The 13,381-nt window shown below is 32.3% G+C and overlaps 1 protein-coding gene across 1 annotated transcript in view; it reads right to left on the bottom strand.

Annotated features, from left to right (window-relative positions):
* Positions 1–238: 238 nt before the first annotated feature.
* LOC141287769 (somatomedin-B and thrombospondin type-1 domain-containing protein) overlaps positions 239–13,381 on the bottom strand; it is a 28,058-nt gene continuing 14,915 nt past the window's right edge. Inside the window, exons 3-6 of the mRNA XM_073819897.1 lie at positions 10,954–10,972; positions 10,348–10,529; positions 5,575–5,733; positions 239–3,869 (exon numbers count right to left, since the gene is read on the bottom strand). Of these exons, the coding sequence (XP_073675998.1) occupies positions 3,764–3,869; positions 5,575–5,733; positions 10,348–10,529; positions 10,954–10,972 (466 nt within the window). The 3' untranslated portion in view covers positions 239–3,763. The remainder of the gene's footprint in view (positions 3,870–5,574; positions 5,734–10,347; positions 10,530–10,953; positions 10,973–13,381) is intronic.

The raw sequence follows: 13,381 nt of genomic DNA, 5'->3' as shown, positions 1-13,381 counted from the left end.
AGTAAAAATATTTTTAGAATTTTACTGTTTTGCCCTACTTTGATTCAAATAAATGCAGGGTTGGTGAGACGTCTTTAAAAAACATGAAAAATTTTACTGTTCAAAAACTTTTGACTGGTAGTGTATATGTATATATATATATTTATATATATGGAGACCCACACGGATAAAAAAAACAAAAAAAAAACTTATATACTGTATTAGTGTATATATTAGTAAAGACATCCATACATTGGCATTTCAGGTTTTTTGTTTGTTTACTAAAACAAAAATAGGCATATTTTTGGTTAAATCACTTACAGTAAAAAGTAGCATGAGGTACATAGTAATTACATATTTTAAATCAATATGTTCAAAATATATATAGTACATATATAGGTATAAACACATTCAAAAAAGTAATTTTGTAAAGACGTTTACACATACACTGCTGCTCAAAAGTTTGGGATCAGTAAGATTTTTAATGTGTTTTTTAAAGTCTCTTATGTTCATCAAAGTTTAATTTATTTGATAAAAAATGCAGAAACAAAAGTAATATTATGAAATATTATTGCCATTCAAAGTAATAGTTTTTATTTTAATATACTTTATCATAGAATTTATTTCTGTGATGCAAAGCTGAATTTTCATCAGCCATTACTCCAGTCTTCAGCGTCACACGATCCTTCAGAAGTCATTCTAATATACTGATTTATTATTTTTATTATCAATGTTGAAAACAGTTGTGCTGCTTAATATTTTTTGCAACCTGTGATACTTTGTAAAAGTTTTAAAAGTTAAAAAGAACAGCATTTATTCAAAATAGAAATCTTTTCTAACAATATGAGTCTTTACTATTACTTTATCAATTTCATAATAGAAGTATTTCTGAATAGAAGTATTCATTTCTTTCAAAAAGAAAAAGAAAGAAAAAAATTACTGACCTCAAAATTTGAACAAAATATGTTACAAAAGTGTTCCATTTTAAATAAATGCTGTTCTTTTTAACATTTTTTTTAAATCAAAGAATCTTGAAAAAAAGTATCTCAGGTCCAAAAAAAACTGTTTCCAACACTGATAATAAATCAGCATATTAGAATGGTTTCTGAAGGATAATTTGACACTGAAGACTGCAGTAATGATCCTAAGAATTCAGCTTTGCATCACAGGAATACATTTTTTTAAGTATATTGCAATAGAAAACACTATTTTAAATTGCATTAACATTTTACAATATTACAGTTTTTGTTCTGTATTTTTAATCAAATAAAGAGCCTTGGTGAGCAGAAAAGTCTCCTTTAAAAGGCATTAAAAATCTTACTGATCCTAAACTTTTGTGCACCAGTGTAAGCATTTTTGTTCGTAAAGCAGTACAGAAAGTACTAGTTAAAGTAACTGTTTTAGTTGTTCACAGAGTCACATTCCATCCTACAAACTGAACATCAACACATACCTGAATCCTAAGTATACTATACTTAGCATGCTGCTGAAAAAGCACGCAAAAAATGCCACAAAATATACGTAGTGAGCACAGTATGTACACAAGACGAGCCCTTTGATCTGTAATGAGCACATGCACGCTAAATACCCGCTACGCCTCGCTGACGCCAGTGACAGATACTGAAACCACTCTTGTAGGTCGAGCAACACAATCACACTGAAATGACAATTAGGACTGAAAAAGCAAGCAATGAAAGAAAATTAACTGAGATTTAACTGTTTAATGTGTGATGGGAGTAAAAATAACATCGCAAAGGCAACAAAATCATACAAAAGCATTAATAAAACTGTTGAAATACTACAAAAATACAATGAAATTGCAATCTAGAAAGCATTTATTTGGCGCAGTCCTGATGTTATATACTACACTATATTGGCAGAAGTATTGGCACACCCCTTTCTAATGAACAGGTTTGGCTACTTCAGTCATTTCTATGAGTACAGATCTTAATGTTTAAGCATATAATGCTATTCTAGGGAATTGTGTGCTTTTAGACATGACTCCTTTCTATTCTAACATGACAATGCATCTGTGTATAAGGCAAGGTTCAAAATGAAATGCTTGATTCAGTCAGTGTGGAAGAACTTGACTGGTCTGCATAAAGCCAAATCCTGATCCCAATTGAACACCTCTGGTGTGACTTTAAATGCAGACCTTGAGCCAAAAACTCATCACCAAAAACCAATGACTTGTACATATGGGTACAGTGGTTTTAGACACTTCCAAAACTGGTGCAACAGAGATGGAAATACATTTTTTATTTTTTTAAATAAATGAATCATGCTTCCATTTTTGTTGCCACAGTTTTGAAAGTGCCCCTTTTTAAACTAAAGAAGGGGGTTTCCATATATTTTTGTCCATAGTGTATGTGCAAGGTGTTGAGTTTATGGCTCAAGTTCAACTAGGATTAGGACTTTGCTTACAGCAGACCACTCAAGTTCTTCCACACTGACTAAATTAATAATTTATTTTTTAACCTTGCCCTATACACAGATGGATTGTCATGTTGGAATAGAAAATGGTCCTGTCCAAACTTTTGCTATAAAATGAAAAGCAGACAATCCCCTAGAATATCATTCTATGCTTAAACATTTAGATTTGTACTCATAGAAATGACTAAAGTAGTCAAACCTGTTCATTAGAAGGGGGTGTGCCAATACTTTTGGCAATACAGTGTATATGTGTCTGCGAAAGTCACTATATATTAGAGGCAAAGATGCTGTAATAATAAATAAATCTGAAATTTATTTTAATAAAATAAATTTGTATTTTATGCGAAAGCAATGAGAAATGATATACACTGTAATGGACAAATTATACGATTACAATTTAGCACTGCAAAAAACGGCTCATCTTACTTAGTATTTTTGTCTTGTTTCTAGTCAAAATATCTTAGATAAGCAAAATGCACTTAATTTATTTTTTTCCCCCCAAGAAAAAAGTAAAATGATTTATTTTACTTACCCCACTGGCAGATAATTGTACTTGTTCTAAGCAAAATGCACTTAGTTTAGTTTTTTTTTTCCTCTGGAAACAAGACTAAAAATCTTATCTCATTTTGCTTATCTAGTAAATGCATCTTAATTTAAGATTGTTTAGATATTTTGACTAGAAACCAGACAAATATACTAAGTAAGATAAGCCGTTTTTTGCAGTGAGGGCACTTTGCTTTGCTTTTATACCAATTGAAAACACAGAAACCGTATCCCATTTTCGAGAAGAACCGTGTGCGGTTTCAAATACAGCTTTCAAACCATGCAAACAAAATGAACACTGATGTCAAATGGACTTTGTGGCATTCATAAGGCACTGTAGTATATTTGCACAGATCAGGACATCAGGAAGGGATTTTCTCCAGAAAACGAAATACTACCGAATAGAAACATTCATATACATTAGCTTGTCTTTCAACGAGTTTTGCATTCAAAAACACACGCAACACATGCAAACTGACACACACTGACACACAGAAGTACATTCAAACATGTATAAATACAGTACGTATGAATCAGAAGACAGACGAGAGTAGAAAAAACAGTACAGAGTGAAGTCTATAATCGAAGGCGTCGGAAACGGGTGCAGGTGCATTTTGGATGTAGACAGCAGAGCTTTAGAAGAACAGGGTTTGTGTGTTGGTTTGGTGGAGGCACAGACACACAGGAAGGTGACAGATTGCTTAACTTTAGAGGGAGAGAATTTGGCGTCAGATGTAGGAGGGCCTCAAGAACTCCAGTGGAATCATTTGGAGCAACCATGTCCCTTGAAATGAGCTTTAAATGGTGTTCAGATGAAAATCAGGGAGTAAGACGGACACTGGCAGTCCTCAGTGAATGACTCTCGAACCCACGACCCAGAGCAACCCGGTGCTGATGCAGCGGACCAGAAGGTTCTGGTGGAAGAGACACTGATGTTAAAAACCTTAAGTTCAGGAGCTAGATTTATAAAAAATCGTCTTTAAGATAAATTCTAAAAAGTGCAGTTCTTGAAAATTCATGAACAGAGTCACTTCACAACATTTTACAATTTTAAAGGTCTTCATGGCAACCTTTTAAAATAAAAGTTACATTAAAAAAATATTTATTAAAACCTTATTTTCAAAAGGAATAACCACACCATTTTTTTCTTTTGTTTTAATTTTAACAGTAAACCTCTGATGTGCACTGAAAAAAAGAGAGATTGTAAGAGATTGTTTTAATTTGATTAAACAATAAATTAATATTTAATGCCTTTATTTTTTTATTTAATTGACAGAGAAAATAAAATACACAACACAGAATTTCTAAAAAAAAATTATTTTAAATGAATGAAATTAGTTGTAATTTAATTAACTGATACATTTTATGAATTCAATTAATTAGGCATGCTTTTGATGATTAAAAAGTAATTAAGCCAGGTAAATGAAAATGAAACAAAAGAAATTAAAACAGAATTTTAGTAAAAATTTGAGGAGAAAATCAAATGGATTTCATAGGGCCCTAAAAATGTAATTTAAGTTAAGCTTATAATAAATTCCTGTCATGATTTCAATTAAATTGGCATGCTTTTTGATTAACACAATTTAATTTAACCATTAAAATGAAGTCTAGAAAAATTAAAACTGAAAGAAATTTTTTTTAATCTGAATTAAATGGATTTTATAGGGATTTAAACTTATAATAAATTGCTGTTAAATTGTATACATTTTATGATTGCAATTAATTAGGCATGCTTTTTGATTCATGAAATTTAATTGAACCATTAAAAAACTAAAATCCAGAAAAAAAAAATCAACTGAATTTGGGGGGGGGGGGGGGAATAAAATGGATTTCATAGGGATTTAAAAAAAATGTAATTGCCAAAAAAAAAAAAAAATTAAATACAGAACACAAACATTTCATAGGGCTCTGTTATTGTAATTGTATTTGTTTTTATGTAATACATTTTATGCAATGTAGTTGTTTTTATGAATTCAATTAATTAGAGATGCTTTTGATTATTAAAATTAAATAGAAAACTCAGAATTTGGTAAAAAAAAAAAAAAAAAATTACTGAAAATGGAAACTTAAACATTTCTTTTGTGTTAAACTTGTAATAAATTGTTGTTAAATTGTCTAAATTTCATGATTTCAATTAATTAGGCATGCTTTTTGAGTAATAAAATTTAATTTAACCTTTAAAATGGAGTCTAGAACATGTGATGTGAAATATTTAACACAATTTGCAAATATATATATATATATATATAATTTTTTTTTTTTTTTTTTTGGTTAAACTAAAAAATAAATTGTGTCTAAAAAAAAATGGAATCCAGAAAAAAACAACTGAATTCAGTTCAGGGGTTTTTTTTTGTTTGTTTTGTTAAACTTACAATAAATTGTATATGTTTTATGATTTCACAATTAATTAGCCATTTTGATTATTAAATTAAAATAAATTAAATTTAGCCATTAAAAATAATTCCAGAAAATGTAAACAGAAAAATGGAATCCAGATTAAAAATAAAACAGATTTTATAGGGCCCTATATATTTTAGCGTAATATAATAGGCACCCGCACTATTTTCATTGTGACTGAGTTGACGGGAGTCCAGACCATCTCTAATGCACTGTGTATACCTGATGTTCTGCAGTCCATCTCCACGGCAGCGGTTATCAGTTGTCATGGCTTCGCTCTGACACTCCACGCATATAGATCGCTCACGAACCATCCCTGCGCTCCACGGTTTCACTTTACACGCAGCGCTCGCCTGCTTCACACGCATCTGCACGCAGTAACTGCAGAAAATTGGAAAGAATGGTTCAGACAAAAATAACATTGATGACTAAATGTAAAGCATTATTTAAATTAATTAGGCATGCTTTTTGATTCATAAAATTACATTTAACCATTAAAATAGACTCTAGAAAAATTAAAACTGAAAGAAAAAAAAATGTAATCCAGGAAAAAATGTAACAGAATTTGCAAAAAATTTTCATGGGGATTTAAAAAAAAAAAAGTGTTTACCTTGTAATAAATTGCTTTTAAATTGTATACGTTTCATGATTTCTATAAATTAGCCATGCTTTTGGATTCATAACATTTTATTTATCCATTAAAACAGAGTCTAGAAAAAAGTAAAACAGAAAAAATTAAATGGAATTTGGGGGGGGGGGGGGGGGTTGTTAAACTTATAATAAATTGCTGTTAAACTGTATAAGTTTCATTATATCAATTAATTAGGCATGCTTTTTGATTAATACAATTTAATGTAACCATTAAAACAGAGTCTAGAAAAATTAAAACAGAAAAAAATTTTATGGACTTTGAGGGAAAAAATTTAATTGATTTTATAGGGATTGTTTTGTATTTTTTTTGTTAAACTCTTAATAAATTGCTTTTAAATTGTTTACGTTTCATGATTTCAATTAATTAGCCATGCTCTTTGAGTAATAAAATTTTATTTAACCATTAAAACAGAGTCTAGAAAAAAGTAAAACAGAAAAAATTAAATGGAATTGGGAGGAAAAATAAAATTGACTTTATAGGGTTTATTATATATATATATATATATTTTTTTTTTTTGTTAAACTTGTAATAAATTGCTTTTAAATTGTATACATTTTATGATTTCAATTAATTAGGCATGCTTTTTGATTAATACAATTTACTTTAACCATTAAAATGGAGTATAGAAAAAGTAAAACAAAAAAAATAAATGGAATTTGGGGGGAAAAAATATAAATTATTTTATAGGGATTATTTTTTTTTTATAGTTAAACTGTTAATAAATTGCTTTTAAATTGTATATGTTTCATGATTTCAATTAATTAGCCATGCTTTTTGAGTAATAAAAAAAAAAAAAAATTAACCATTAAAACATAGTCTAGAAAAATTAAAACAGAAAAAAAAATGGAATCCAGAAAAAATTTAACTGAATTTGGGGAGGAAAAAAATGGATGTCAAAAGGATTTAAAAATGTATTTATTTTTGTTAAACTTATAAGAAATTGCTTTTAAATTGTATATGTTTCATGACTTTAATTCATTAGCCATGCTTTTTGATTAATAAAATGTAAATGTAACCATTAACACAGAGCCTAGAAAAATTAAAACTGAATTTGGGGAGGAAAAAATTGGATTTCAAAGGGATTTAAAAATGATTTTTCTTGTTAAACTTATAATAAATTGCTGTTAAACTCTACAAGTGTTGTGATATCAATTAATTAGGCATGCCTTTTGATTAATAAAATTTTATGTAACCATTAACACAAAGTCTACTCACAAAGATGACTAATTTTAAGCATTATTCACTGAAAATCTTGCAAAACCGCCATATGGTATGAGCAAATATGTTTAGTTGCACACTGCATAAACCCTAAATTGTTTTTGATTTCCACTAGGACTTTTTTTTAAACACTTTTTTGCAGGCTATATAAGGTTAAAGGTCAGTCTTCCCACGCTGGATTTCATTAGGTTGATGTGTTATGCCTGTGTGGCTTCTTTTCCTCCTCCATGGACTGACTGTATGTCGTCCTGGTCTCTCTCACGCACACACACACACACATCCATCACGCTGAAATTGTACACCTGTGATTAATGAAAGGGTTTGCTCTGGGATTTCCTGTGTGTGCGGCCTGGAAGGAACCTCACATAGTCGCTTAATCTCAGTTCATCTGAACCTGCACCTGCTATTTAATTCCTGCCATCCTATTTAACTCCTCATTATCTGCCCACTGATCACACACGTCGACTTCATTCTCACATTTTCTGGCCCCAGGTGTTACTGGGGGTTTATCAAAACATATAAAGTGATTAAAGTATGGTTTAAGGTTTAAGTAAGGATTTGAGGTTTGTAAAATCATTTAAATTAAGTTTTAATCCTGGATAATGTACTCAGAAAATACATCATCTTAAAAACAGTATGTGGCTCTTAGTATGAATAAACTGTAGGGATGCACCGAATGTTCAGCAACCGGCTGAAAATAGCAAAAAAAAGCTCTTTCTGTGTTCAAAAAGGCAGAATAAATTATACAGAACAAATGCAGGCGTGCACTAATGCAGCAAACATGTGGGCAGTGTGGAAGCATTTAAAACTGTCCGAGAAAGATGCAAAAATCATTACAAGCACCGACAGCGAGAGACTGTTTAGTATCGCATCGCATGTCTTCCTTGAGAAGAGAAAGGGCTGGTTGTTGCTGGTTACTGTATGATGACTGAAATCATTGTACTGTATGGCCTTAAACCATTAGTAAATAAACTACAGGACGTTATGTTGTCTAATTGAATTTATTCTGACAGAGCTGCATGAGCTCCTTAGCCAGGGTTAAAGGAAAATCTGCATAAGAATCATATAAATCTGCTGCTGTCAGCAAAAAGTAGTACTGAGGACTTCTTGTGGGTTTACACCAAAATAAACATTCATAAATGTTAGTATTGTAATTTAAATTACACAGTCTTTCTCGAACACCAATACGAAACAAACATTTTGATGGCGCTGTTTTTGGTCATTTTTGGAGCTTTACAGACTTTTTTTTTTGTTTCTTTTCATTTTGTGCACACTACTCTCTTACATAAGGTGCTAAATAACTTTAACAGGAAAATTTAAATCATATGGGTTCGGAACGTAATGAGGGTAAATGATGACAGGATTTTCATATGCAAAAACTACAGAAGGTACAAACGCTCACTCATGCTCCAGGAAGAAAAAACTGCATTAAGAGCCGGGGTGAAAACTTTTGAACAGAATGGAGACGTGTACATTTTTCTTATTTTGCCTAAATATCATATATTTTTTCATTTTGTACTGCCCTTCAGAATCTACAGAAGATACCTACATGTTTCCCAGAAGATCTTTAATGCATCGTGTTTCTTTCTGGAGCATCAGTGAGTGTTTGAACCTTCTGTAATAGTTGCATATGAGTCCCTCAGTTGTCCTCAGTGTGAAAAGATGAATCTCAAAGTCATACAGTCATTGTCGGAAAGGGTTCAAATGCACAAAAATGCTGGAAAACCAAAGAATTTGTGGGACCTGAAGAACAGCGGGCAGTTTAACTGTTCAGGACAAACAACTATCACCAAACAAAAACACAGCATTAATAATCAAGTGTATGTAAACTTTTGAAAGGGTCACTATTATTTTCTCTTGTGGACTATATGTAAACATCTTTTACGTGAAATATCTTATTCAGGTCAGCACTAAATAAACAAGAACATGCATTTTGTATGATCCCTCTTATTTTGGTAAAATAACTAACTTTTGCAGATTCTGAAAGGGGGATGTAAACTTTTGACCTCAACTGTAGTTCTATGCATCAGTTGTTGATTGGATGTTGAGATGTGGGCGTGGCTCTCTAAAATAGGTTTGCAGGAAGGTTATAAAATTTTGATTAAAAATTACAAATTCTTATTGTAATGAATGGATGGATCGTTTACAGCAGTGGTTCTCAATCCTGGTCCTGGGGGACCCTTGCTCTGCACATTTTGCATGTCTCCCTTATTTAACACACCTGTTGAGATCATCAGCTCATTAGGAGAGAGATACATAAACAGAAGTACAGAGCTGATGATTTCAATCAGGTTTGTTAAATAAGGGAGAGCAGGGGTCCCCCAGGACAAGGATTGAGAACCACTGGTTTACAGTAAGATCTATAATATGCGATTAGAAAACAGAAAGGCGAATTTTCATTTCATGCCAACTTTGAGGTTTACATATCGATCAATAAATACAGTAGGGATGTGCACAAATAGTCAAACATTTGCTCTAAAAATAAAAACAGTATTCAAATTTTGCTGTTACTTTTACTGTGTCTGCCTTGCGAAATTTGGAATTACTTTTAATCAAATTAATCAGTGAAACTGAGTTTTCATAATATTATCACCAAAAAAAAAAAAAAAAATCACATGAAATCCAAACAGCAGTTGACTTTTTATAAAGTAAAAAATAAAAAATATATACAATTAAACTATTTACCTCACAATTCTGACTTTTTTTCAGAATTTATATCTTGAGTTTATATTTTGCAAGAAAAAAGTCTGAATTGTGAAATAAATAAAAAAAATTTGTCCCATGGTGGAAACAAGCTTCCATAAGCGTATACTTGGATAACGTAGAGTCAAAACACAGATACCCCACCTCATACCAGGTCTGTTTAACTGAAACTATGATTCAAGATCATTTCATTTATCCTAATAAACAGCTTTATATTCATCTTGTTCTAGTTCTAAGGGTCACTGCACTGTAAATCTAGACAACACTTTTAATATTTAGACGCAACCTTTTCTAGAAGACTTGTATGGCCTTTGATTCCAGAAATGTGTTATCTGAATTGTCTGTTAATGTAGTGTTTTATATATTTTTCAAAGCAGTCTGCTGCATTAGTTCTGCTTTCTAGAAAGTCCCATTGCTCTCACCTCTTCTTCTCCTCCTTCATAAGCATGTGCGGCCGTCTCCAGGGGTCCTTAAAGTTCCGCTTGAATGAGTCAGACAGGATTTTGGCCACCTCTGAAGAGGAGGAAGAGATCAAGATAATGAAAGAGAGCAAATTAAACTCCTCCAGAGACGAAGCAGAGCACAAAACAAACACACACAAACCCTACAGGCACACAGCAGTGCGCTTCATGCTTTACTTCTAAAACAGTTTTTAAATGTGCATACATTATTTCTCACTCTTGCATTACACTTAGTTTTTATAAACTCATATTGACAGAGAGATACATTTATTTATGACATATTTGCATGCATTTATAAATGTAGAGACAGTAGAAACAGTAACTAATAATGGACTTTTTGTGCCAGCTAATGTTTGTGTGTGGCCAAAATGTCTTCCTATGAGATCTCAGCTAAAATAATAACAATGCAGCTCACAGCTGCGCTCAAACACACAGAGGTAGTAAAATGCATCTCTTAAAGCGTCTGAAGGTGGAATAATTTATTACTTATATATAATGCAATACTGATGTGGAAATGCACATGCACTGACACAATGACACTGACTCCAATTCTATAAACAAACACACATTTTCCACTCCCGTTTTTCTAAATCACACACCCACACAGACAATCAAAATCTAGTGTGCTTCCAAAATAGACAGCATTTGAAGGGTTTATATGCACCAATGCAAATCCCTCTCTAAAATTAGGGAGTATAATAACTACTTATTTTAAGATAAGCCAACTTTAAGCAGCATTGCATGCATCCTTCATTGTGAAGCCAATCCCATTGTAAATCTTTCATAAATTCTTTCTGCATGAATGTTTCTACTACAGAGGGAGTGATGCCAAATTTGACTTTTCTGTTTCTCTTAAAAACAATTTCTTTGGGAAAGTCATAAACTCTATTGTGGATTTTTTTCTCTTGCAGCTGGGGCAAACTGGAAAAAATATTTTTGTTGTAGTTTATATTTCACCACTATAAAATTTTGCCCATGATGACTAGAGATCGACTGATATATAGATTTACCAATATTTTCCCGATATTTAAGCATTTTACCATAATCAGTTATCGGAATATCGGATTCACCGATAAACGCTGCCATCTTGTCTGTGTTTTGAGAATTGCGGGCAGGATCGCCATTGCAGCATGTGCATAAGTAAAGCACTTGGTTAGCTGTAATTAGTAAACTTTATTTAACATAACAGCCATTAATGCACATATTAGATGTGTTATATAAATGCCTGATATTTAGCTGAAGATAATAATGAGGAAATAACATCGCTCCCTTCGCCAAGTGCATTGCAAACGACTACATTATGACATGCACGTGCTCTAAGTCCCTCCACAAAGGTGATAGGGATAATCACTTCCATTTGGAATTTGTCCGAGAACCGAACGGTACCAATACACGTATCAAACCATCCCTACTCTTTATATTAAACAGCCTATAAACCTACTAAACTGTAGTTTTCAGCATTTGAAAACATTAGACGTTCTACATTTATTTTGCTTATTAGTGTTGCAGCTGATGCATTTAATAAATAAAATGTTTTTATTGTTGTAATATGAAGATTAAATTTAACATGAAAGATTGCTAGTTTTCAACACTTTTTTAAGATGACTGAAAAGAGGAAAAATCAAAGTGAAGTATGGACTTCACTCAGTCAATTCTTTCATTACTTTATAAAGGTAAATATCGGTTTTGCATTTCGGGCACATGAACAATAATCAGTATCGGTTTTATATATATATATTAGGGCTGTCAAAAATAACGCGTTAACGGCGTTAATTATTTTGTTGTTGTTAATTACGTCAAATTTTTTAACGCATTTCACGCATGCGCAGAGTGACGAATTATTTGTCAGGAAAGTGGTTGGGGAGCTAGAGGCGAGATGGAGCAAGGTGAGCCTATGGACGGATTCAAATATAAAAAGAATGATGATGGTACAGTTAACAAGTACAAGCCTGGGCGACAGCCCCTCTGCAACTGGAGTGGTTAGCCAAGCTTAGGCCCGGTTCTACTGGGGTAGACGGTGCTATATACACTCAAACGAAAGCAAACCAATTGAAGATCTGGCAAACAATCCAGCCTTGTTCATCTCCTGACTAAGTGTAGACGCGATGTAAATAAAAGATTCATTGCAGTTTAGAAAGCTTTATTGATTATAACGGAACGTTGTGAGATCTCTATGAACTAAGATTTGTGACGCTTTTAGTGATAAAAAAGGGAGCGCACTTTCCATGCCATAATCCATTCAGAATTTGTATGAAACTTTCGTTTTTCTTATGTTTTGGGAATTAAATCTGCATAGTTATGCTGGGTTCATTCTCGAAAGAGCGGTGACTGACACAGTGACAGAGTGGAGAGTGGAAGATACATGAAGCCGCTTTGCAGGTCATCGAGGCACCAGCTCAATCATTTGCATTTTTTCAGTGGAAGCAATTTAAAATTATCCGTCATTTTTGCTCACAAAGGAAAAAGTAATACACCAAAAAACGTTGCAGTGTTTTTATAAAATAAAGAAAACAAAAATGATGCGCTTTCTGTCGTCTCGTTCTTGAACAGGAGTGCTTAACAAAAATAAAGCTAAATGCATGCCTCACAGACATGATAAACATATCTATAGAAAGTTTTAAATTATTACTTAACGAAATAAAACAAATCGAAAACAAAAACTTGTTTAATATGTAATCCTTAACGATAAAATTCTCTCTCAAGGCGCGTCCAAAAATGAGATTGCAGGATCTTTGCGACATTGACTCACATTGACTCACATTGAATACACTTTATTAATAAATAATTCAGATATGTCTTTACTCTTTCCCCGACACATTTATTATTTATTTTTGCCGGTATTTTGTGGCAAGTTTCAGCCTACTGCGTGCGATTGAACGCGGATCTCTTCCAGTTGCGCCATCCGAGCCGTTGTCGAAAGTAAAAGCGAAAGTCTCGTGTTGTTTCCACCAGCGCGACATAATTGATGGATGTCTAAAATATAAAAAATAAGGAG

Source organism: Garra rufa, chromosome 15 (genome assembly GCF_049309525.1).
Source record: "Garra rufa chromosome 15, GarRuf1.0, whole genome shotgun sequence".
Classification (NCBI taxonomy): domain Eukaryota; kingdom Metazoa; phylum Chordata; class Actinopteri; order Cypriniformes; family Cyprinidae; genus Garra; species Garra rufa.
The sequence above is the reverse complement of the archived record's forward strand: the minus strand, read 5'-3'. Positions and strand labels throughout refer to the sequence as shown.